The sequence below is a fragment of the Pezoporus occidentalis genome, unplaced genomic scaffold (assembly GCF_034315485.1).
Source record: "Pezoporus occidentalis ecotype Australia unplaced genomic scaffold, CSIRO_AGI_Poc_V1 ctg27, whole genome shotgun sequence".
Taxonomy (NCBI): Eukaryota; Metazoa; Chordata; class Aves; order Psittaciformes; family Psittacidae; genus Pezoporus; species Pezoporus occidentalis.
Genome location: NW_026914611.1, coordinates 5,918,400 through 5,944,751, shown reverse-complemented (window position 1 = coordinate 5,944,751; position 26,352 = coordinate 5,918,400). Strand labels below are relative to the sequence as shown.

Genomic DNA, 26,352 nt, shown 5'->3' with positions numbered 1-26,352 from the left:
GTTGCTGTGGAGACAGGTAAAACAATAGAGAAGGAGGAGCATTCCTTGACAACGAGTGACATGTCTTACTGACACCATACCGCTGGCTGGTACAAGGTCATGGAGCTGCAGATAGAAGCTGCATTACGTGCTGCAAACCTCAGCATAATGCAAAATGTTCGTGAGACCTATGAAAACAAAACCCTTACAAGGCTAAAATAATAATAGGAGAAAGGCTTCTCAAGGCAGATATGTGAAACAGGAAAAGTGGTAAAGAGGCTTGTACCAAGTGAAATGCATTAGATGAGAGGTACCATAATACGGTATGTCTCCTAAACCTTGCCACTTGCTCATATCCTGCAATTCAGTTGTAGCTGTAACCTCACTAACCAGAGAGAAGGAGGAGATAAGCCAGGCTTCTCCTTTCAGGGAGGTTCTGAAATTTGCAGTATAATGTCCAAAGTAACTCTCAAAGGGAAACAGAAACGATAATAAACTACTCAATAGTAAATGAAGAGTCTAGTTGACTAAAAGTAAATCATTCTAAGAGAAACATTTGAAATTAATTAATGTGTTAGCTTTCAGCTTTGAAGAATTGTTCTCATTTTTGTGGAGTGTTTAAGTCTACGTCCCATATGAACCTGGCACTTCAACATTCTTAAAGGTGTACTTTAGCAGCTGACACTTGACCTGAACATACTGCATTTTTCCCCTTTCTCGACAAGATCAAGCATAAGCCAAACACCTGTTCTTCAACTGTGCCTTCCCCCACCTTGCTGCTGATGAGTCTGCTCCGCTTGCAAAATCTGTTTTCTCATTAGTTGTCTTTGGTCCCCCAGTGCCAGTCAGTCTTGGAGTAGAACAAGCTTCACAAAGAAGAGGACCTGTAAGTCAAACCCCAAACCACCCTCTTCATGTATGTATTGACCTGAATGCCACTCAGATGCTCAGAAGAATCAAATTGTACACCATCAGTTTATTTTTTTCACCCCTAAATGCCCTTCTAAGGTTCCTCCTAACCTTGCAAGGCAAGAGCGCCACAATGTGGTGTTGTTTTGGGTATCACTTGAAGCAGATCTCCCAATCCTATCGACTGGTCAAAGTCACAGAATACTTAAGTGTGCAGCTGAACTCACATTTTTCTATTTCTGTCATCATATTCCCTGTCTATTTAAATACAATTCTCACTAAGATACTACTGTATGAGTATCAGGGAAATTTATCACAATACAAAGGAGCCATAAAGCACTTTTAATGAACCAAGATGTGATTTGGGCAGAACAAAGACCACAGGAAGACAGATATGGTGTGAATTTTGTACAGAAGGATTACATGGCAATCAGAAAGTTTAAATTCAGGCACCTTCACTATAACTTTTATACACAAATAAATAGTCCTGTTTAAAGATCATAATGAAAGTTAGAAAAGGAAGCATTCATACGATAAAATCGCACCTTCTGTCCTGCATGCATATACATCACAATGGTGAATGGTATAGAACTCAACTGGTTTTAAAATGAGTGAGACTGAGTATTATTCAGTCGGCAAGTCTTTTTTTGATGAACTTGGAAAGCGTTTAGTGAATGGAGATGGGAGTTTCAGCTAAAGAAAGGATAATCTCATGAGTATGAGATTATCATACTCAAGAGCATTTCCATGGAGAACTGCATTGTACCATTCTTATTGCTATAGTCCCCTGTGTCTCAGCCAAATTTTCACAAATGGTTCTCCATTTACATTAACCACTTCTGATGTTCAAAACCAGACACAATGGAGCCTGATATGCAGAAGACAGATATACTTGGAGACTGAAGCTGAAACCAGTGTTACTAAAGGTCTGAAAATACGAAGTGCTAAGTACTCATATGACACAAGCTGAGAATCTGAAACTTTAAAAATAAGTTTCTTTCTCACCCATAAAAGAGAAATTAACATCTCAGAAAGTACTGTGACGATAAAAGGAATTAATCCAGTTTCCAGATACGGCAGTTGTAAGAGAAAAGGGTATGAGAATATTTATAGTCTTTAGAACAAAATTTGAAAAAAAATCCAGTACAAAACAAGGAAAATAATTAATCATATAAATGCAGTTGATCATATATGAGGATTTGTGTATTGTTATACTTCTACAACTATCTTTACTCATATATACAAGAGAGCTAAATGGAAGTTCTTGCACCAATCTTAATTATCTGTATTTTTAATGGTGGGTGCCAAAATTCTGATTTCCTAATAATATATTAGCATAATACTTTTTTTTTGGTCCTACATATGAGTAATGTAGTATTTTTAAGTGTTTTAAGTAGAAATATATGCTGCGAAGGCTATGAAAATCAGTAAGTTACAGAAAAGTACATTACTAAAGCCTGCACCATTCTGTACTTGATTTATTATGGCCCTGACAGAAGAAATGTGTACTGTTAAACTATTCCTTGAATGAATTGAGAGGTCTGTGTTTTCTGGGAGGGAGGAACAATATCGAAATTGACAGTGAAACAAGATTTACCAAACAGCTTTCAACAGAACAAGCTAGGAAAAAGAAGTTAATGCTAGTAACAATTTAGATGGTTTACTTAATAATCCTAGTACAAGAATCAAACTGTTTTGTGCCAGCCAAGTGATTACAAACAGCTGAATGCAAGTATGGAGAAGGGTGTGTAAAAAAAAAGCAGGACGGGGGGGTCCCTATTTTCTATTGGTTCTTTTTTCTTTTTCTTTTTTGCTTTTTTTTTTTTCTTTTTAAATACCATCATGTCTCTCTCAAAGAGCAAGCAGTCAAGAGCTGGATTAGCACAGATGGGGTGCAATCCCCACTGCATTTTCCCCCAGGGAGAATAACTCACTGAACAGGACTGAAGTAAGAAGCGATACACAGCTGCTGCCTGTACTGCTTTGCTCTATGTTATGATATGAATGCTATGAACTGTATTTATTATCACCTACTTTCAGATAGCTAATGTGAACATTTCAGTGCCTCAGATTTAGGCACCTCACTGCAGCAGAGCAATTCAGACTGCCTGTGCTGAAGGACCCAGACTCACCCTGTAGCTAAAAGCGACAAAGCATTTAAGAAATCTCAGTTGTATCTCTATCAGCAAGCAGTGCAGTGCAAATATGAGCAAATCCTTAGGGTAAAATATGGGTAGAAGCTGACATCTGCACTATAGATACAAAAGGCTCTGGACCTATTCTGCTCTGGGCCTCCGGATTTGAATATCTGGTAATTGTTGGAGCACATCTTCTCGTTAACCAGAGAGAAAAAAAGAGTCCATCTTGTGTTCTCCAAGACTGCTCTGTGATGTGAATCCAAGCACAGCATGTAGAGACAATGAGGAGCTTTACTTCAAAAACATATTCCTAATTCATACAAAATTGCTAATGCAGGTATGTTCTCTGAATGCTTCCTGGGAATGATGCAGAATATCTTAATTAGAAGTCTTTCCTTCTCCAGTGACTACAAGTAACTACAAAGGGGAAAACCCCCACGTATTATTTTGTATTTTCCTTTTATGTACTATAAGAAGAAAACATATAGACCATAGAAATCTATGTATTTCCACGGGAAACATATGTCAGAAAACCAGGCATGGAAGGGCTCACAAACCTGATTAAGGAGATGTCTAAATCCAGTCGGGATTCCAAGTGCCGAACACTACTTTTTGGCTGATAAACACACATAGGAGAATAGCACTCCTCTATCTCAGTAGCTTAATGACTAGCAAGTTGAATTTTCTGCCCCAAAACAGACAATGCAATTGTTTGGGGCAGGGCGGGGGGGAGAGGAGGGGGGGCGGGGTGTACATTTTACAGAGGCCATGGTTCTTGAGAAGCTGCCTCAACTGCTCTCTAAGATTTTAGTATTTAAATTTTGCATACAGTCCTTGTAAATTCCATTTTAGTAGGTCTGCATATGCACAGGTCCTGCATAAGTGGATTACAAATTTGCATGCAGTAAAACATGTAAAATACAGACTCCAATCCAGCCTTCATTTCCAGGTTGAGCAACCTTTCATTTTGCTTGCTTTTCTGTTTGCTAGTATCACACATCATTTCATATGCTGAGCCTCTCTAACCTCAGACATACAGTAAAAAAAAAAAAGCTGTTTCACAAATGTCAGCAAATGAACACCTTTGCTTTAACTACCTATACAGAGCTATACATATATACATCTGAACCTCACAAACACAAGGCAGAACTTGCCCTTTAAAAAATCAATTCCAATATTTTGAAAGTATTAAAAAAATGGCTGGCATCAAGAATATCTTTTATAAAAGTCCCCTACTCCATCCTTAAATGGAGTATCTTAGAACATGGTTCTTTTTCAGGTAGTCAGGTTCTCTTCATCGCAGGAATATATATTACAAATCAACATATATTACAAAAACTGGGTAGAGCACTTGATGTCATCTCCCTGGACTTGTGTAAAGCGTTCAACACTGTCCCACACAACATCCTTCTCTCTAAATTGGAGCGACATCGGTTTGATAGGTGGATCACTCGGTAGATAAAGAACTGGCTGGATGGCTGCACGCAAAGAGTTGTGGTCAATGGCTCAATGTCCAGCTGGAGACCAGTAATGAGTGGCGTCCCTCAGGGATCGGTGTTGGGACCGGTCTTGTTTAACACCTTTGTTGGTGACATGGACAGTGGGATTGAGTGCGCCCTCAGCAAGTTTGCCGATGACACCAAGCTGTGTGCTTGGGTTGATATGCTGGAGGGAAGGAATGCCATCCAGAGGGACCTTGACACGCTTGTGAGGTGGGCTGATGCCAACCTCATGAAGTTTAACCATGCCAAGTGCAAGGTCCTACACCTGGGTCAGAGCAATCCCAGGCACAGCTACAGGTTGGGCAGAGAAGAGATTCAGAGCAGCCCTGCGGAGAAGGACTTGAGGGCGTTGGTCAATGAGAAAATGAACATGGGCCGGCAGTGCGCACTTGCAGCCCAGAAAGCCAATGGTATCCTGGGCTGCATCAAAAGGAGCGTGACCAGCAGGTGGAAGAAGGTGATCTTGCCCCTCTGCTCTGCCCTTGTGAGACCTCACCTGGAGTATTGTGTTCAGTTCTGGTGTCCTCAACATAAAAAGGACATGGAACTGTTGGACCATGTCCAGAGAAGGGCCATGAGGATGATCAGGGGGCTGGAGCACCTCCCGTCTGAAGACAGGCTGAGGAAGTTGCGGCTGTTCAGCCTGGAGAAGAGAAGGCTGCGTGGAGACCTCATAGCAGCCTTCCAGTATCTGAAGGGGGCCTATAGGGATGCTGGAGAGGGACTCTTCATTAGAGACTGTAGTGATAGGACAAGGGGTAATGGGTTAAAACTTAAACAGGGGAAGTTTAGGTTGGATATAAGAAGGAAATTCTTTCCTGTTAGGGTGGTGAAGCACTGGAACAGGTTGCCTAGGGAGGTTGTGAATGCTCCATCCCTGGCACTGTTCAAGACCAGGTTGGACGAGGCCTTGGGTGACATGATTTAGCGTAAGGTGTCCCTGCTCATGGCAGGGGGGTTGGAACTAGATGATCTTAAGGTCCTTTCCAACCCTAACGATTCTATGATTCTATGATTCAAAACCTTTAAAACTGCTCTTTTTGTATGGGATCATGAACAATGATCCCCAATATGTTTATATTTAACAATTTCAGTCTTTGAAAAAAGTACTTGATTGAGTGAGAGTAATTAATTATGAGAATCAAAGCAACTGCATGGAAGATTTGTTGAAGGAACTAATCACAACTATGAAGTTCAGAGACTAGCAATACTGTCAGAAATATTCCAACAAGCACTTGTGACTGATGAGATTTTGAAAGCAAATACAATTCTACAGAATTAATGTGAAAAACATGCAAAACAAATTAAAGCCTCACAGCCTTAGAGAAAGTACCACATGCCTCTTCTTTCACCTCCACTTCCCTCCAAGTGCTAGAGCACCTCTTCTCTTTCCCCATTCTCTATTTTCCATTTGTTTTCCTTTTGATCCTATCGCAAACAGGTTTCCAAATGTACTTCTCTTTGGATCTTAGTTACTTGCAACTAGCACCATACAGAAATACAAATTCAATCAACACCTCACGCAGTTCAGAGACTTCTCTTATTTATTTCCCCAGCTCTGTTTTTTCCCCACCTTCTGTTCAGAGTAAAGCTTTTTCTACCAGTATCTACTCATGAACTGTAGTGCAAGAAACAGTTTTAAGCAGCTGATCACAGTACCTGGTTTGGTATGTGTATTTGTACTGTTTGTGCCCAGAATCTGAATCAGTAGTAACTACTAATTTTTTGCAAGGAATGAGAAAGTGGATTTTTCAGTTTTAAATAAACATTCCTTGCTCTACAGACACATGGAATGATACCAAAAGACAGAACTCTAGGCTGTTCTGACTACCTAAGTTAGTAAAACAGCCATACCTTGACCATGTGGTTTTTATATAGTGATTATAAAGGCAAACTAGTCACAGGTAAACAAGTGGCATGGAACACCACCACTACTTAACATTAACCCCAGAATACAACATAAGAATAATTTTGCTGATGCAATACTTTTCACATCACATGGCTTTAGGTTACAATCACAATATGCTAGCATGTTAAATTGTATTTTTTTTTTTACACAATTAAAAAAATGGTTTGGTTTTTCTCTCCTAAAATTTTGATTTATTCACTGTTACTAAAATCACAGTTAACATAAAAAATGTCAACAAAGTTCACACCTGCTGAACCTGTGCAGGCAAGGAGGGGAGATAAAAGGAGCACTTAGCGCATGAGTTCAACCTGTGGTGCACACACTATGTCCTGGCACAGTCCTGATTCAGATAGAAGTTGCATCTGCCTTCAGTGTTCCACGCTTTAAGGTAGCAACAGCTTATTTCATGCATTATTCTGAAACAGCCTCCTTTGGGTCAAAACCTCCACTTTCTACTTTTGTTACTAAAAAGATAATTTATACTTTTTTTTTATTGTTATACTTTTTTTTTTTTTAATGAAGCTTTTTTCAAAGTCCACGTGTCAGCTTTTGCAATTTTACATTAATTTTACATTTGGATTTGATTATGCTGATTATTTTTCAGTGTTATTCAACAGGATGAAAAAGCTATTGGCAATGCTAGACATCTCTGCTTCAAACTTCACGGAGTAATTATGAAATAATGGCATTAAAAATTGCCATGCTAATGAATAATTTTCCTCTCCCCAAATAGAGAATCAGACTTTTCATCTTAAAAATCAACATAATGGTAAACAGTAGATGAGCAGTGTTTTGCTTGGAGCTAGCTTATTTTCATGGCAATTTTGTCAGGCTTCAGTCTAGCAGACTGTCATTTTTTACTCCTGTATTCTGAAGAGGATTTGGACTTTTCTGACTACAGCAGAATGGCAAAGACGGTGCCTTTTCAACACACTTCTGTCTTGTCACTTGTGCTTTTTCCTTGTTTTGCCCTTTGTCTGTATTCTTCACAAAGTGTTGATGACTGAGAATTAAAAATATATCCATACTGCTGTTTGCTATTAATACTTCTCCCTCCTTCAAATGTGAAGGTAACAAATGTAATAAACCTCTCATTCCTAATATCTTCATTTGATGTCATGTCCTATCCAAATTCAGAATGATCCTAACACCTTCTTCTAACTCTGCATAGCACTCTTCACACTCTATCAAATAACTGCATAAAGTGAGAAGTGCTGTTACTCCACATAAGTAAATGTATTCTGCACAGGAGCTGTTAAGGGCATTTTTAAGGTTAAATTCCTGACATTCTGTTAAGCTCAGAAACACACTTACATATGTACGTATTACACATTGGCCAGCATGTGGCTGATCTGAGTCAGGTGGAATGCAGAATCATCATACAATCATAGAATGGTTTGGGCTGGAAGAGACCTTAAAGTTCACCCAGCTCCAACCCCCCTGCCATGAGCAGGGACACCTTCCACTAGACCGGCATACCCAAAGACCCATCCAACCTGGCCTTGAATGCTTCCGAGGATGAGCTATTCACAGCCATCCACAGGGATGGGGCAACCTGTTCTAATCCCTCACCACCTGCACAATTTCTTCCTAATGTCTAATCTAAATCTCCTCTCTTTAAAGCCATTCCCCCTTGTCCTATCCCCATATGCCTTTCTAAAAAGTAAGTTCCTCTTCAGCATTCTTTTAGGCCACTTTTGGATACTGGAAGGCTGTTAGAAAGTGTCCCTGGAGCCCTCTCTTCTCCAGGCTGAACAAGCCCAAACCTCTCAGCCTGTCTTCATGGGAGAGGGGCTCCAGCCCCCGATCATCTTTGTGTCCGTCCTCTGGACTCATTCTAACAGTTCCACGTCCTTCCGATGTTGGGGGCCCCAGCTTGGGCCACATCACATCATTTGCAACTGGGCTGCATGGCAGATGGAGGTGCCAGAGAAGCTCATTACAGCTGGTACTCCCCTCACAGCAGAGCAAGGGGACCACTAGAAAGCCGTTGGCATCTCCTACCCACAAGCCCTCACGCAGCTGCCCTTTCTGCTGGTCTATCAAGGCTGCTTCTGCAGCTGTTGTGGGTATACCACAGGTAACTCCCAGTGCTGTGTCAGGAATGTGGAGGCATGGCTAGTGGTTTTCATTTCCTTTTTGAAAAACTGATGGAAACTCACTGGCTTTTAAGTGTCACAGTCTAAGAATAAAATGCAGAGTCTAATTATAGATGGATCATAAAAATCTGAGTTTGTAAACAAGATTCTGTCAAAATCTAAGCAAAATTGCTACAGTAACACCCATGCTAAAATTATGACAGCTTGTTTTAGCTATTGCTTCTTTTGTCCAAGTACGTATTGCTGGACTTCGACTACGTTCGTCTACTTTCAAATAGCTCCGCAGAACCAAACTTGAGTGCTTCATGCTTTTGCTCCTCAACACTTTGTTCCTTCACAAACACTGATGGGACTTTTCTCTATACCCCCAAGGACAAAAAGTTTCTTACATACTGGTTTAACTGTCGAGCAAATAATCTAAATCTCCTAAAATAAATAGTTCAGGAAAGAAAATTCTATGCAAAGAAATAAATCCTGACTCTACTAAAATCCAACAGTGTTTTGACAGACTTTGGTAAAAATCAGCAGTGTATCCACCAGTCAGGAACAGCTGCAGTAATGGACCCCATCCTCATATGATTTCAGAAATACAGATAAAACCAACCTTGTGCCTGACAAGGTAAGAAGCTACTCCCAAAAAAGGCTGATAGAAAATGCACTGAAAGGAGGCTACATCATGAATGTAAGCAGATCACACTCAATGATACTTCTTTTGGAGCAACTGGCAGATAAAACAACAGTTTGGAGTTGCAGAAGCAAAATATTAAGATAATTTGAAAGGGTGTGTGTGTGTGTGTGTGTGTGTGTGTGTGTGTGACATGACACAAAAACCAACAAATCATTAGTAAAAGATGGAGCAACTGGAGAAAAAGTGACATGGAGTGAATCGACTGGATATTTACTGTCATGCTATCTTTATAATAAAGGAAAAACAAATTAAATACTAAACTCCTGACAAGGACCAAGGAAACAATATTGGTGGAGGAACTCTAATAACCTAGTCAGTGAAAACCAATGACACTGAGCCAGCATCCCTGACTACAGAAGAAGAACGATTTCTTGATGAGATTGTTGTATCTAATATGAAACCAAAAATAAGTCAAAGAAAGAAACTCTCTTCCCAGAATGCTCTGCATATGAACCAGAGAAACTGTCTACAGAGGTGAAGAATTTCTTACTGTAGAAGGAAAAGCATTTTGAGACTGTATCAAATTTTTTGATATGCTAAGGGGGCTGTGAAGATGTTGAAAACTTATGGGATGTTCAGAGAAGGACCAAAGAAAAAGAAAGGGAAGAAACTAAGGGAAGAGACTTTCAGAAAGACATCATACAGGACTCTTCATTAGGGACTGTAGTGATAGGACAAGGGGTAACAAGTTAAAAATTAAACAGGGGAAGTTAGATTGTATATATGGAGGAAATTCTTTCCTGTTAGGGTGGTGAGGCACTGGAATGGGTTGCCCAAGGAGGTTGTGAATGCTCCATCCCTGTCAGTGTTCAAGACCAGGTTGGACGAGGCCTTGGGTGATATGGTTTAGTGTGAGGTGTCCCCGCCCATGGCAGGGAGGGTTGGAACTTGACGATCTCAAGGTCCTTTCCAACCCTAACTATTCTATGATTCTATGATTGATGCAGCTGTTAGTCAATCAGGAGCACAGTCAAAGATACATGATTAAAATCTCATATCCATTTTTTGAGCTGAGCATTAACTAAGCTCCTACCAAATGATTACAAATTTCCTTGTACAGGAGGTTTGATCCCAGTTTTATTTTTGGGATGGATGGCACTAAGGAAAGAATTCACACTTAAAGTGAAAGCTAAAAAAAAAAAAAAGATCTCAGAAAACCTTGTAAGTCAACCCATCAGCGTTCCACCAAATACTAACCTCCTCAGTCATGGTTAGATCTATGTAACTGCACAAGAAAAGCTTCTGTAGTTCTTATATCTGCCCATCACAGTTCTGCAGCAAGCTGAATATAAACATACCCCAGTCTCAAAGCTCCTCTGAAAATTGCTGTGTAAGTTCTGAATGAATATAATGTCCTGACTGAATATAAAGTCCTGAATGAATGAGACTATAATGGCGTTAATCACAAAGGAAAGCTGTTCTCATTTATTTAACTGTTCCCTGAAATAATCTTGCCAAAATGTTTTTGGTCTTGTTAAAGTTTCATTTTAAGTACTTCAGTTCATATTTATGTACTGCTTGTTTTTCACAAGAGAAAATACATAAAGATAGAAAAACTCAGTAGTGAAGGTCAGCAGTGTACAATCAATAGATTCATCCTATCAGGTATACAGAATTAATCAGAACTTAATTTCCTTAAACTTCATAATTTTGGAAACCTCTTGCATTTTGATGAGCAGCCTCTCCATTTCTTGGAAAACAGCCCAATTAAAAAAAATAATGAACCTTCTTTTTTTTTTTTTTTCTGAAAGGGGCTCATTATCCTGGTGGTTTCCAACAGCAACTTAGAGCTCAGTTTTATTTCAAATTATTTTGTGCCTGTTGGCCAGTAATACCTTTCCAACCTTCTAAGGTGTTTCTGAAGTCAAGCAATTTCCCCAGGAGAAAATCTGAAAGCTGCTGTTATTCCCACTGCTGTGTTTGTACCTAGACTCAGAAAGCAAATAAAACTTTCAGTGAAAACAGATAGAACCCATGGGATGTTCAAGATCTCTCTCTTCCACCTTAACCTTAGTGGAACACCTTAGAAGGCGAATAGCTTCATCTTCAGCAGAGAACACAAAGATTTCTGCTGCTGAGTCTCCATGGAGTATTTTTTGTTTCTTTTTTTTACAGTATTATTCTTAAAAAAAAAAGACCACGTATTTATAAGGATGCAAAGTGTTTAACCCTTTAGCAGGGGTCTATGAGGAATCGCTCTGCACCACCACCCACTCCCACTAAAAGGAAAATAAAAACATCTTCCAAGAATGCCTTCTGGTTTGTGCACACGTTTAAGTAAGAAAAAAGAGTCACTCTTGCAGAAAACAGGAAATACTTCTGTGCAGAAAATATTTCTCATGACGACTCAGCAACCCTTTTTGAGGATCCTGGCCAGTAGGAGCAGGCAATACATACCTTCTGAGGCTGGGAGCAAAACTGGTATCTCTGAAGCGGTTGAGTTGCCTTTAGTGGGAATCCACAAGCCAACTGGCCCCTATAGAACGTCACATTTCAAGGTGTAGATGCTGGTTTTCACTCTGGTTTGTTCCTTTAGAGTACTTACAGAAAAAAGGTCTTCTACCACTACTGAGAAATTATAATGCGGTGAAAGAAACATGCAATTCATGGCACTTTGTCTAATTTAGGACACAATGGTTCAAGCAATAAGTTTCCCATCAAATCCCTTAGCAGATTATGCCATAAACCAAAGCATTTGCCAAATACCTTTTAGATTACTGCTGACTGCTTGCAATCTAGCATTTGATTCCTAATAATTTAAATAACATTATCAGTACAGGAAAAAAAAAGTTTAAACATTCATCAAGAGGGAAAAATAAGGGAAAAACAACTTCTTTGCTGACCAATTTTCAAGTTAAGTTTTTTATTAAGATAAGCTTCAAGATCAAATAGCAATACCAGTCTACTTCAAAGGTACCTTATGTTTAAATAGATTTACTATAGACAGGGCAAAGAAAAAATGATTTTGAGAACTTGCTCTCAAATCTTTTCTATTACAATTTTTTGCTTTGCATGCAATAATTATTTCTTGGGCAGAAACAGAGTGAAGAAGCTATTTAGCTGAGTAGAGCCTGCCCTCACATTACAGAAGAATTGCAGATCTGGGATCCTGCTTTAACTCTGTTTTCCAGTAGCTACCTTACACATTTATGCATTTGTTGGACTCAAGCCAGAGAGAATATTGCAGGTCTTTCAGAACAGTGTCCTCCAATGTGCTGACAAACAGGGAGGAAATCAAGCATCTTCTCTGGCTTAGTGAATCTGGTATTATTTATGCACGGTGAGATCACTTCAAAAGGAAAGATTGCATGACTCCCTCCAAAAAAGGGTCTCAAAGATGTTCTCCCAAAAGGTGAGGAGTGAGGACTCAACTCTCTCACTCATCAGCATCACTCACAGGATTTTTCTCCTATGTTAGATTCACTGTCTGATTACTCAGTTGTGACTAACCCTCCTTGTGCATCATATCCTGTAGTCTTATTTAAGCACCTTTATGAAAACTTCATCCTACAAGGTAGGAAGCTGCCTAAAAAATAAGGGGCTGTATCAGCAAATACAGTGATGCCCTAACTCTTTATGGAAGCAATAAATGTTCCAGCAAACACAAGCAATGTTAAAAAATTATCTGTTATTTCTTCTTTTGAAATGAGGAAGTATGTGTCTATGTACCATAAACATGAAATATTTGGGGCAGAACAGAAAAGAATGATTTAGAAAGAAAAGGAAGAAGAGGACACCCCCCCTCAAGCAACTGAGAAAACATTCATAATATATTCCTTAGCTTGTCTTTGTAAATTAACTCCTCACTGCTGAAAGGCAAGCATGCAGCGCTCTTGTAAAATAAGAACAACCAAAATGTGTTTTCAACAAAAATCTGTTTGAATGTTGAGTTCCTGCTCTAGCTAACACAAGTTAGTAAGTACCTTTGCTCCAAAGGGGTCCACATGATTAGCACTTGCAGATCACAGCAGGGTGAAATAAAAATGAGACAAGTATTTGTGGAATAAATATCAGTAATGTTTACAAATTTGCTTTCATATGAGAATGCCAAAAATACAAATAGCTGTTGATCAGAAAATGTCTGCTAGCTATTACTATCATTTTCCCAAAATGCTTACTGTTGAAAATTATAAATAACTAGTCTCGTATTTGCCAACTCAAACTAATTAAGTTTGTACTGTGTATCTATATCGAATTGACATAAGCTTACAGAGAGCCCCAGGTACCATTTGGAGAAGTTTTAGTCTGCTACTTCAGTGCTTCTGACTCATCTGAACAGTCACTGCATGACACAGTTTAATCAGCTCCCAGTATCAGGCAAACCACAGAATGGAACTAAAAGATAAGCATTTGTGTGTCAGCCATTAAAATGATGATGATCCTAATTTGCCAACTCCATTAGTCTTTCTAGAAAGGTTTACTGCCTGTGATGTACAATAACTGTAATAATGATGTTGAAAGGACTATAAAAAAATAACCTAAAACTACATAAATCAATAGCAAAGTTACATGTGTGATTCTTCAGCCCAAAAATAAATTTATGGAGCTGCATCAGATTCGTTCAACCTTAAAGATTAAGACCTGGATGAATCTCCTCTTAATTGCAGAATTTTCTTCATCTTGTATTTGACTTTTGCTGGTGTTTCAGGCAAAAAGGACAGAGAAATTCTGTAGTTTCCTCTTATGTCAAAAGTAGGTTTACTTTGTGAGATCCAGCAGGCATGAAAGTATGACCATCTTGTCACCAGAAAAATTCAAAGAAGCAAAAACTAAAAAGGAATGGAAAACTATGCAAATATTGAAAAGAAAATTGGACCTCACTTATAATGCAAAAGTTTTCCAAAGTGTTTTTTTTTTATGGAAAAAAAAACCTGTCAGGTACATAATATGATTTCAGCAGACTTTTTGAACAAAAGGAGCTGTTGGGTACATATGTCCACACAGTGGACGTAATACTTCAGTGCATTCTTCTCAGTTTAAGAGAAAGGGTTAGTTACTTGGGCAGACCTTGAGAGAAGAGCAATTTAAATTTATTCATCAGATACAGATAAATTCCACTTGAGCAATGGTCTCTATTTATGTGTTTAAGTTTTGACAGTAACCAGATTTTGGTATACAAGGTGCAAAGAGTTTGGCCAGTTTCTATTCTGAGCATAGACTGTGCTCTAGACAATGATTTACAGTGTCCAGCTGGAGCTGCTTAAAAAGAAAACTCAGACTTTAAAATACAAATTAACAAGGTACAAAGATACTTCCACAAAGTATCCATCAATTATTGTGGCAATCTCAGTAGGATATGAAGGTGGTGTCTTTTAAATGGAAAATTTTAAAATTAGGCAGCATATCTATTTCTACTACGTTCGTTGTTTATGTAATAGAAAAAGGTGTAAATGGTATGTACATAACAAAAATACTGGCATAAATATAAAATGGAATCTCTCTGCAGACAGGACTGTCTCTTCTTTGCATTGCTTCAGGGCTTTACACAATTAAATTGCAATTTTGAATTTACTAAATTTACTTGAATCATTTACTACTTTGCTCACTTGCGTAAGAATACCAGCAATTAATTCTCAATCAAATTCTGCCATCAGCTGCATCCAATGGAGATAGGTATGCAGAAATCAGGTTTGGGGTCTTTATCTCAGAAAACTAGTAGTAGAAATGTTCTTATGCCCCACAACCAATCTGATTACAGCCAGTTCATAGATGGCTTTTAGTATGCCGTCTTAAAGAAGAAAACAGCTTTGAAGTTTTTATTCAAAGAATGGTACAGGACTTCTGAAGATCAGCTTTAAGAACAAGCTAATCACTGTTTCAGTGTTCAATTTCAGGAAGCCATTTCTGTGAGTCCTTTCACTTCACCAGCCATGCTACATTGCAAAGACAGGTGTTTGCATTTAATCAATGCATTTTAGTTATGTTCCAGGTATTCAATTAACACTGCTCATTGCCAGCCCATAGTCAGCACGACAGACCATCTTGGAAGAGCAGCAGTCAAGGAATATTGCTCCTGGCTTTACACCAAATTCAATAATGAACCTCCCCTGCACCATTCTTTTAAATACCTTTGGTTTTTTAATTAGATTTTTATTTTCTGCTCAGAAACACCTAAATTTCTGTTGAGCCAACAAAACCTATTACACCATTTTGATTAGCATGACCTGTCTTCCCTGATTTTTTTTCTCTTTTGCAGCTGGATTGCTACCACAGCTTAGTCTACTTCAAAAAATAAAAGAGGTGATTTTGTTAAGGAAGGTTTTACTGTGGGTCAGCTTTGGCACCTCTTACATTTTTGAAACATGCATGATACATAAAGTTTGGAATGGACAAGAGTCAATACTGTAAATTGCAATGACTAACTGGTTAAAGAGCACATGTCTGAGTCATAAACTGTTCAATAGGTATTTTCCATAGGTCTCAGGTAATACTGACACACAATATGATATTATAACTATTTTTATCCAAGGAATCTAAATTGCTCATACACACCATTATCTTGTACGTTAAAAGTTGTAAAGTCAAAAGCTAGTTTCAAATAAATAATATTTGCATTATGTGTTTATGCTGTAAGTCAGTTCTGTGCAAATAAGACACAGACACTGGTTGTACTTACAGCTCCTTCCTCTGTGAAACATTATGTCAGTTTAAAAGAAAAGATGCAAAACACATCAAGTTTAGCCAATGGACACTGAGTGCTCACCATCCCTTGCCTTTGATCTGTCACTGAACTGTTTAAGTTTCTTAGGGACTAGCACACATTTAAAAATGAGGGTACCTAGAAATTAACATACATTTAAAAATCATGCAACAGCTTCTGGATGGAGTCTGCTGACTGACGACTGGATACTTATGACGAAAAGCAGCATCCTGACACTGCTTTTAACAACTTGTATTTCAAGCTCTACTATACTCACAGTTTTATTTTATATGTCAAAGGTACATATAGCTAGGAATGGGTACCCTCAGGTGTAGAAAAGATTTAAAACATAAAAACAATAAATAGCAGTATAAAAACCTGTGGTCTAATAATCTGATCCATTTGCCTCAGAAGCCCCCAAAGGTGCCACAAAATCAGCAGACACTCACTAATATGACCACATTAACTATAACACATTGACGTAGTAATAAGCAGAGAATTTCCCTAAGGTAGCAAAGCATCCTCAGTGTGATCCCACATCTTGGGCAGATGTCGGCTCCTCCAGTTCTGGAGAACAGATGACTTTTGCTAGTATGGTTTGTCAAATTGTGGTGATTCAGTTAGAAAGTCAAATGCAAAAGAAGGAGTAATAGACAAGAATGTTCAGCTGCTGGTAGTATCTTCTCTATTATACCATAAGAGTAGTGTACTACTGCCACATGAGAGAAGATAGACAGTCCTCTTGCAGTTTCATGATAATTGTAAGACATCTAGAAAAAGAAACTGAGCACTTCTGCTCCCTCCCTCCTTCTTTCCATCCTATTCATACAAATCCTTGCATGAAAGCATGAATGCAATTCCCTTTTGTTTTTTTTTTCCTTTCTCCCAGAGCTTTATTTGTGCTCTGGGAGAACAATTAACACAATGAATGCAAAGTGACTCAAGCAATGTGAGAAAGAAGTGCTCCCATTCGTTTTTCATGCACCCTTCAGTAACAGTCCCTTCTTCAACAATTCATCCTGCCCTATATTCTCTCCCTGGTTCTCCAAGTCACATTTTTGCTAGGCTCCCTACCTCTATTTACAGCTGTGTATTCGGACTCCAAAGTCACACGTTGCTACCTTCACAAGACTACCCAAAACCAGAACACAGATCAGTGTGGCACCTACTGGGCAAGAGAAATGATTGTTCCAGATTCAAATGCTACAACCATAAATACCAACGCTTTATGCAAAATATTACCTACACTACTTGATTGATATCACCAGGAAAATGAAATTTATACAAGAACAGCTCAAAGACAAACATTTCCTGAAGACAGAAAACTGAATCCTGAACTGAAAAGAACCTACAGGAAATGTACATAGGACCTGACAGGAGTCTCCCTGGCCATGACCATCAATCAGCACAATCGTTTTGGTAGGATAACTGGGCATAAAGATCTTTTCCCTAATGTTATGCTTCACTTCTTAAAAAATAATTCTGTTTAAGAAAGCCTTTTTAGTTTCTTGTTTATACACTCCCAAAGTAAAACTCCAAGGTCATAAGGGACACTGTGACTCAAAAGCCAAGCACAAACATATGACATGAGAACTATAGCGAGGCATTCACAGACTACATTTTGCCAGATCTTTCTTCCACAGGTTTCACTACCACAGAAGTATCCATTTATATCCTCACACTATACCATACTACAGTCTGATACCCAGAAGTTCAAAAAACTCATCCCATGCACTGACTTCCCTCCAAGCCAAACTTACAAAAAAAAGCCAGATGGGTGTCCCTGTAGCCTCTAGTATGTTAGAAACTCAACACACAGGTCAGAGGGATGTGGCCAAAAATACCAGAGAACTATGTGACTCTTCTCTATCATAGACATCCAAGAGTCACAGCGACATAGACCAACAAAGAATTTGTTTCCAGCAACAGAGGAGCTAGGTTGTATTTCCTACTGCTTAGTCAAGCATCAGGCTTGAACTAATAGGACTCCCCAAACAGTAGGATTAGCATGACTGACTTGGCGCTTGTTCTTTCTGACATATATGAACTGAGCCCTGTGCAGGTTGTTTTTTTTTACTGTACATATGTTTGCATTCATATGTGTTTTTCAGATAGAGCCCATTAAACAGAAGTTTCTACTTGGTTTGCAAACACCTATCCTGATAACATGCAGCTTCTCAGGCTCTTTCAGTGCTTAAATGTGACTCTAAGGCCACTCCAGGTGAAAGCCATGATTTTACCCCTGCATGAACACACATACATACGCACAGATACGACCATGTTATTCTGTAAGCGTACCTAATTTAACAGTCCTACAGGGCACCTGTTAAAAGCAGTCAAGACTTTCACTTATTCCGGGAGATTTGCCCTATTTTAAACCCAACAGGTCAGTGAGCAGGTCCAAGGCTCCACTGTTCGAGTGTCTGTAGAAATGCTTCTTTCAGGAGGGAAAAAAAAGCACAGCTCAGGATGCTCAGTACCCTTTACATCTGCTGCTCAGCTGGAGATGCAGTTAAAAGGCCATTAGAAGTGCAGGGCGACAGACCTCGCAGGCGAGGCAAGACAGAGAGCAATTTGCTGTTTGCATTAGGAGTATCAGCCCTTGCTGCTTTTTCTTTTTGATGGACCAAAAGTGGCTCCTGTCCCACGTTCTGAAAATCAAGGCCGGACAGCTGGAGGGTCTCCATCCCTGGGCTGATGCTGCCCTACAGAGCCTCCTCCTGGGCACCCTGGTTTCTACAGTGAACTAGTGGGACACGAACCCTCCCAGAGCTACTAATAACTCCTGGCTTTGCTCACTGGAGACTTGCTCCAGCGGGCGTAAGCAGTAGAGTCCGAACTGCTGTCACCCCTGCAATCTGCAGGAGCACCTGCCTTCAAGTGCTGCATGTCTTCTGCAGTTTGCAGCCGCTCAATAGAATAACGTACCGTTGTTTCACTTGGCTGGAAGGAAAAGGTCACGATAGCCGAAAGCAGCTCATCAGAGAGAGCTGGTGGTCGCTGTGACAGCCTCCTCTAACAAGAACTAAAAAAAATCTTATTAGGGAAGCTTGGTTTTTTGGATGTGTGCAGGAGCTATGGAGCAGCATGTAGTGAGGAAAGTAAACCTTAGTTTCAGTGGGTTTTAGGCTGGTTTTACATACAGAGGAATAAAGTGCTATGAATTTTACCAGGCATATGTTTTCCTGCCATCTGCAACACATTTTAAATTCCTTTTGCATCTTGTAATGTACTCTCTCTGTTTAGCATAATAACTATTCTGCCTTTAAACACCAACCTTTATATGCTGTTCTTAGGAATTTGTGGAGAAGTGTTAATTCTTTTACACATATTTAAGCTGCTGAAATAATTATGCCTGGTAGTAGGAACAGTCAAAACCACAGAATGAAGGTTCCCTTCCCAGGGAGATAGCACCCATTAAGCAGGTACGAAGGGGCGCATACAGTCATAGTTCATTGAAAACGTAATTTCATTTTGCTAGTAATGGGAGTGCTGATACTTTGATACCGTAATGGAGTTTTAAGCACCACGCTTGTTATTTCAACTAGAAACTTTAATGTAATTATGCATTTTTACTTTACTAAGCAGAAAGGAAGATTAGTATGCATAGTTTTCTTACATGTATCATGGGGAATAAGACAGATCTCTGAGTGATACTGCAAGATGCTCAAGTCATTCAAAAGAAATGGCAGGTGGTAATTTTAAAGACAAATTACCCAGAAAAGCTTTTATTGTTGATCACTTGTTATAAGATTTGCCATTTGCAAGTAACTGTACATTCAGCTGAAACTGACCTTTTATGAGAGCCAAGTGGTAATATAAATGAAATTAATATATTCTTTATTGCAGTAATATAAAAAGAATGGCCTGAGCTTTTAACATAGTGCTTGACCTCTCTGGTAACTGAACACCACCTAATCTCAGGAGTATTTCACAACAGCATATGATGAAATAAGCACTGATACAGTATTAGAACAGTTAACACATTAGCACTTTTAATTGCAGAAAATATTACAGCTTTAGGTATGCTTTTTGAGTATAAATCACACTGATGACAGGAAGAAAGATTATTAAAGAGTACAATACACCAAAATTTATCATTACACTAATTATTAAAGCATTGCCTTTTCTTTTTTAAAGTCCCTCTTTCCAAGATACTCTACCATAAAGTCACATCGGGAAACTCCAGATGCTCAGATTTAAAATCCCCAATCAAAAGTGAATTATTTATGATCACTAAAAACATGTTATTTCTTCTCAAAGGCTCTGATCTTACAAACAGCACCTTTAGGTTTAGAAGTGCATACGTAAGTTGTATTCCCTTTAACAGCATCAGTCAAATACAAACCAATAAATACGTACAAAAGTGATAGCAAAGCCAGGTCTTAGAAAAGCTGTACTTCCTCCTAGCTAAATGCACTACACTGTTTTATTATCATGCACCACACACTCGCAATGGGAAAATAAGGGAGACCATACGGGGAGGTGACCAGAGAGTCTCTTGATGCTGCAGTTACTGAAATCTCAAACAGAGGTTAGGAGCAGCCATACACAATGTGGCTATATACTGTATAATGCTAAAACAAAACAAGTTTACATGAAATTCCATGTGAATCTTCCTTGTCATCACTGAGATCAGGAGTGAATTCATCCCTAAGGCCTGATTCACATTTCACAAATTTGCATTGATTGTATTATTGATTTCAGTAAGGCTATTGTTGGGTTTTTTTACACTCCTGAGACAATCACACAACGTGCCTGTGAATCCCCAGTTGCCTCCTGGTCTACAGGCACTTTCTTTGCACAACTCAGTGACAGCAGTAGAGAAACAGTAAAAGAAGGCATTAATTAACAAGCGCTTTCATACAAACTCGGTCAGGAGGCTTTTCTGCTGCTCTCCTGTCAATCTATCATTACATTTTAGAGCTACTTAAAGGAAAGCAAAACATTCAGAAAGAGTATCCTGGGAACATCTGACATGGACTAATAGCTCAACTGTGTAAGTGACTGCTGAGTTTATTTTGATTATTATTATTACCACTTTAGAGCTACAAGCAACTGTGTTATGCTTGCTAGCTTTCTTCAGTCAGCACCTCTGTATTATGCCAGTATGAAGCCCATTCATCAAAGTACTATTTCAAGGGACTGCTTGACCTTCAAAATGAAGAGTTTGCTTCTGCTTTCATTTCAGTTACCTTCACTACGATGTCCCTGTGCTGCCAGAATCTCACCTCGTTCATCACCTGCACAGGAGAACAAAGCTCACCAACTTCTTAAGCAGCATTTAGAATTCAACATCTTTATAGTTGGATGCTTTACCAGAACATTTTTGGTCCTTCTTTAAACACAATATTTTTCAGCATCTAGTAAAAAAAAAAATAAAATAAAATAAAAAAAAAAAAAAGAAACAAAACAAAACATGCTTCTCCTTTCAAAATCTTTAGATCAACTGGAAGTGGAAAGGCACCAATCAGGCACATCCATTACTTCTAAACCATCAGACATTCACCTTCACTCAGAAAACTTTGAGGCAAGGACACACTCCACCTTTAACTTTGATGTTTCACTTTCAGGGTTTCCCCTAAGATGCTGCAAGTTATTGAAACCATGGCTGCAGTTAAACAAGTGTTGCTAATAGGTATGTGCTGTGATTTTCCTCTTTTGTACTGACTTTGAAGTGACAGATTTTCCTACAGCAAAACATTCCCTGCAAAGTCCTCGGGAGCTCCACTCAGTGCTCATGAATGCTGGGTCACAGCAGCATTGAGTCTGACAGTTCAACTCTTCTTCATATGCCATATCCTCCACAGCAGCTATAGGAGAGGGCAGGTTTTACAAGGATAGCGCAGCACACACCACAAGCTGCTGCTACCCACCCTGCATGTTGGTGATGCACAGAAACAAGCCTATGGCAGCATACTACATATACTTCAAATTTTCTTCCTCCCCCCACTCCCAGCTGAAGTTTCTCTATTGAGGACTTACTTTGACAACCAACTTTAAATGCTCTCCAATGTAGGTCACAGCACCAGAATTCAGTGATCAGACAAGACGTCAGATGCAGCAGGTTGATTACAAGTAAGTACTGTACGAATTACATGGAGCAATTTCGCACTGTTGTAAAAGCATAGCAGATAACCAATCACGTTATTACCAACTTCAACACATTCCATGTGCAACAGAACACTGCAGGACAACCTTACCTTACAGACCAAAACCTGACAGCTTTTTGAATCTGTAATTTCTACCTTCTCCATTCAAACGTGCCAGTATAAATAATTCTACAAAACTTATCTAACAAGCCTGCCTTTGCAGCTCCATTCAACAGAAGGCTATCTCTGTGTCCACAGCCCCTCAATTTTAAAGAGATTCTTCAACTCTTTCCATCAGCACATACACACTACCTCTGCAGTTCACCAACTTTCAGCAGTCCTAGCTATAAAGCAGCTTTTAAACAAATGACAAATGAAAACATATGACTACCATTAAATTAAAACACATAAACCATACTGTGTATTACTATTTTCCATCATATTATCAAGCCATTGATGCAAAATGTTTTGAAAACACAGGCTTTGTTCAGAAATACGACTGTAGTTAAAAGTTCTTTGAAGTCTTTAAAACATGAAGCATTTAACAGAATACACTTCTTTCATAACAGTAACAAATTGCTTCCTTAACCAAGTCAGTATGGAGGAAAAAGACGAATGAAAAAAAAAAAATATATAGATTCTGAAACCTGTACACTGATTGCTTTAATTAAATTCCCAACATTGCACCAGCTTTCAAACACAGATCTTTCACATTAACAAGAGCAGATGCTGCACAGTTATTGCACAAGCTCTCAGCACCGCACACGACCAGCGTACTACAAAACACACAGAACAGCTCACAGGTTGATAACACCAACTAGCAATGAGGCAGCTAAACCACAAGGAAAACAACTTGCAATAGGAAGCTCTGAAAAAATAACTCATACCTGCATAAATCATGTACTTAACCATAAAAGTACATACGACTTACAAAATTTAGCAGGAAACTGAGGAGTAATTTGGGATTCAACTACTTACTATTAAATATTTAAGTACCATAAGTCTTCCTGTACTGATAGACGTTAACGGAAACTCGCATATGCTGTGCTTACTTAAAAACTGCATGGTGACTTTGTACTGTACATTCAGAAAATAAATAAGACAGTAAAACTTCTTCATGAACTGAAAGCAACAAGTGTTTACCCAAAGTTACTGGAAGTCTGGAATTCAATGGACATTTTATTTTCTTTTTTTTTTATATAAATGGGACAGGGCATATACTACCACCCTATCTCAAAGCCAATGGAGTTAACAGTGAGAGAAGGGAAAGCATTATTGCATATTCAAAGGCTCTGTGGCTGACAGGAGAGATTTCATGGTTTAATGGAACTGACAGGAAACCTGGAAAGAAATCTTTAAAAAGACCACAATAAGATCGGTCAGCTGAAAGAACAAAGGTGTCTGTGGAATAGTCACTTACACACACAGGCCCTTTACTCTCCTGCCTTGCCCTAAAGCTCGTCAGTGGGTCAGACCTATGAGTTCAAGGTGCCTAAGGTGGCTGCGCAGAGATCTGATCTGTTCTGCACTGGCAACGAGGAACAAGGTTTCCCATGGTTTTGTGAAATACATCCTCGCTGTCCAGAGATTTTCCACATTTATCACTCCTCATGTAAACTGCTAAACACTGCACAGTGAGTAACTGTGGCTTTATTTCACCTCAAGGAAGATAAATTTACTGCTTCCAACCTTAAAAAGGAAGCAAGCAAACCAAGGGGCATCTAATACACTCTTACAAACAGCAAAACCAAACAGCAAGTGCCAGCAGCAAAGCGGAAATCTTTCTCGAGGGCTCAAGCAGTCCGATTCAAGCAGCCCAAGCTCAAGCCTTCCCATATCATTTCTCTTTTTGTCGTGCTCTCCGACTGCTGCAGGGTTATCTACCCCGGATATCCTTTTATTCATTCAGTCCGAAAGATGCGAGAGGGACAGGTTGCGAGGAAAAGCAGGAAAATAAAATTACAAAAAAAAAAAACCTACAACCTCCTCAGCTTCGTAGGCAGATTGAGATATAACCTGTTGTAGGCATGTTCCAGCAGAAGGAAGAGCTAAGTAAAAGGCTGCCTGGGTCTCGGGCGAAAGCGGGGGGGGGCATATGTGCGTGGGTGCCTTTCCCCAGCAGCCGATGCCTCTGCTCCGTTCGGGCCGCCGTGGAGGCGCCCGCCTGCGCCCCCAAGGGACGAGCTGCCGGGCCCAGGGGTGCGCGGCCGGAATGGCCCTCGGAGGGGCGCGCCGCTCCCCGGGGCCGAGGTGGGTCCGAGAAGCAGAGCTTCACCCATCAACCGCGCCGCAGCCGCCGCCGCTGTAACCTCCCTCACGCCCCGTCCCTGCTGGCAGAGGGCAAAGTTATTCCCCGCACACGGCGGCAGCAGCAGCCGCTGCGGAACCGCTCGCCGCCTCTAGCAGCCCGGCTGCAACTCTCAAGAAGTTTCTGCGGGCGAAAAGAACCGCGGCTGAGGCTCGCCCACGTCCCGAACCCCCGACCCCCCTTTATTTTTTCTCATTTTATTTTTTTAAACCCCGCTAGACTTTATATTTATTTCCTCATTTACTTTCACAGACACACGCCCCGCCGGGAAGCACCCAGGTGCCACTAGGGCAAGCCGCGAAGCGCAAACAACGCGGCAATTCACTGCCCCGCTTCCGCAAAGGGTGCTTCCCCCCAGCCCCGCTCCGCATACCCCCGCCCCGCTCCGCCTGGACCCTTACCTGCGATCTCCTGGTAGGGCACGCTGGCCAGGCTGAAGCCCTTAGCGCTGTACGCCTGCCGCACCTCGCCGCAGCTCCGCGCCTTGCTCTCGGCACCCGCGCCCGCGGTCGGCAGCGGCAGCGGCGGCAGCAGCAGCAGCAGCGGCAGCAGCAGCCCCGCTAGGGCGCAGCGCCGCGCAACACCCTGCGCCGCTGGCATGGCGCGGCGCGCAAGTCCCGCGCAGCGCGCAAGTCCCGCGCCACCGCCGCGCCCCCTGGCTGCGGAGAAGGCGGCCAGGGAGTCCCCCGGCAGCCGAGGCAAACTTTTGCGAGGCGGGGGGCAGATGGGCGCGCACCCACACACAGGCGCGCACGGCAGGGGAAGGAGAGCGGCAGCCTCGTCGTGTCGTCCCCCCTCGGTCCTTCTCCAAACGCAAAAATAGGAAAAAGAAGAAAAGGGGGGGTGAAAATCTGGCCGTAGGCTGAAGATTGAACACGCGGGAGTGTTGCTGCGAGCGGAGTCCCTCGATCGGCCGCGGAGCTGCGCCGGCTGCCTCTGCGAGGCTGGAGGTGGTGGGGAAAGCAGCCGGCGTGGGGTTGGACTGGACAGCGGCTCTGTGCGTGCCTCTGTGTGTGTGTGCGTGTGCGTGTGCTGCACTGGGTGCGTGTGCCTGTATTTACGGGATCCTGGGAAACCTCTGCTCCGCGCAGCGCTGGAGCAGCTTCCTGAGCCAGGCAAGAAGAAATCCTGGAGACAGGCACTGCGAGGGAGAGCCGCACACAGACACACACATACACGCACACACACATAGAAACGTGCTACAAATTGCATCGCCGAAATACGGGAGCAGAAAGCAAATCCTGGTGTGGATCGCTGTTTGCTGGATGAAGGAACGAAAAGCACCCACAGCCCCGAAAACTTCCTCCGCGTTAAGAATCCAGCTGCTTCTAGCCCCAAAATTACAGATCGCCTGCTAGCGAGAAGTCAAAAAAGGCACTCTTCTTCGGTATTGCTCTCTGTGATGCCCCAATAATTATTATGTTGCACACCTAAATACCCGAACTGAAAAGCTAGAACGAGGATGAGTCCATTGTCTAAAAGAGAGAGAAGGAAGGATGTTTCTGTGCATCAGATAGAGAAGAATGAGGAGGAAACAAGAAAGGAAGTCCTTGACCCAGCTAACTTGTGTCACCTTAGGAGAGAAGAGCAAGGGATAAACCCATAAATTCTCTAGTTCAAATGAGCATCTGCAAAAAAATGAATGGGGGAACTGGAGAAAATTCCTGCAAGGTGAGTTCACTCTCCACTTAGGGAGAGAGAAAATTACTCTGTTCTTCAGTATTTGATAGTAAAATCCAAAGTTACAGTTTCAAAGTCTTGATTGCAGTGTTTTTTATGAGTCCTGTAGAGAACTGTGGTATTTTGTCAAAAATAGAGAGGTGTCAGGCCCAGGATGAAGTGGAGAAGGCCAGCAGAAGACATAAAAGACCACCATCAACTTGGAGACTTGGAGAAGCCATAGGACAATATAATATGAATGCATGAAGATGCATTCAAATTAGAATGAAATTATTAGGTGTCAGTAGTGCCGTAATGTAACATTAACTTCAGTGTTATTTTGGGGTCTGGCCAGTATACGTAGGCTGGTCCCATTAGATACTGTGTGTTCCCTTTGCCTCCTGTACTGTTTTCCCTCTCCCACATTGT

General features: G+C 40.7%; 1 protein-coding gene across 3 annotated transcripts in view; it reads right to left on the bottom strand.

The window, feature by feature from the left end:
- Positions 1-25,665, bottom strand: part of GPC6 (glypican 6) — a 725,860-nt gene extending 700,195 nt beyond the window's left edge. For all 3 annotated transcript variants that reach the window (XM_062624577.1, XM_062624578.1, XM_062624579.1), the window contains exon 1: positions 24,666-25,665. In XM_062624577.1, the coding sequence (XP_062480561.1) occupies positions 24,666-25,476 (811 nt within the window). In that variant the 5' untranslated portion in view covers positions 25,477-25,665. The remainder of the gene's footprint in view (positions 1-24,665) is intronic.
- Positions 25,666-26,352: the final 687 nt, after the last annotated feature.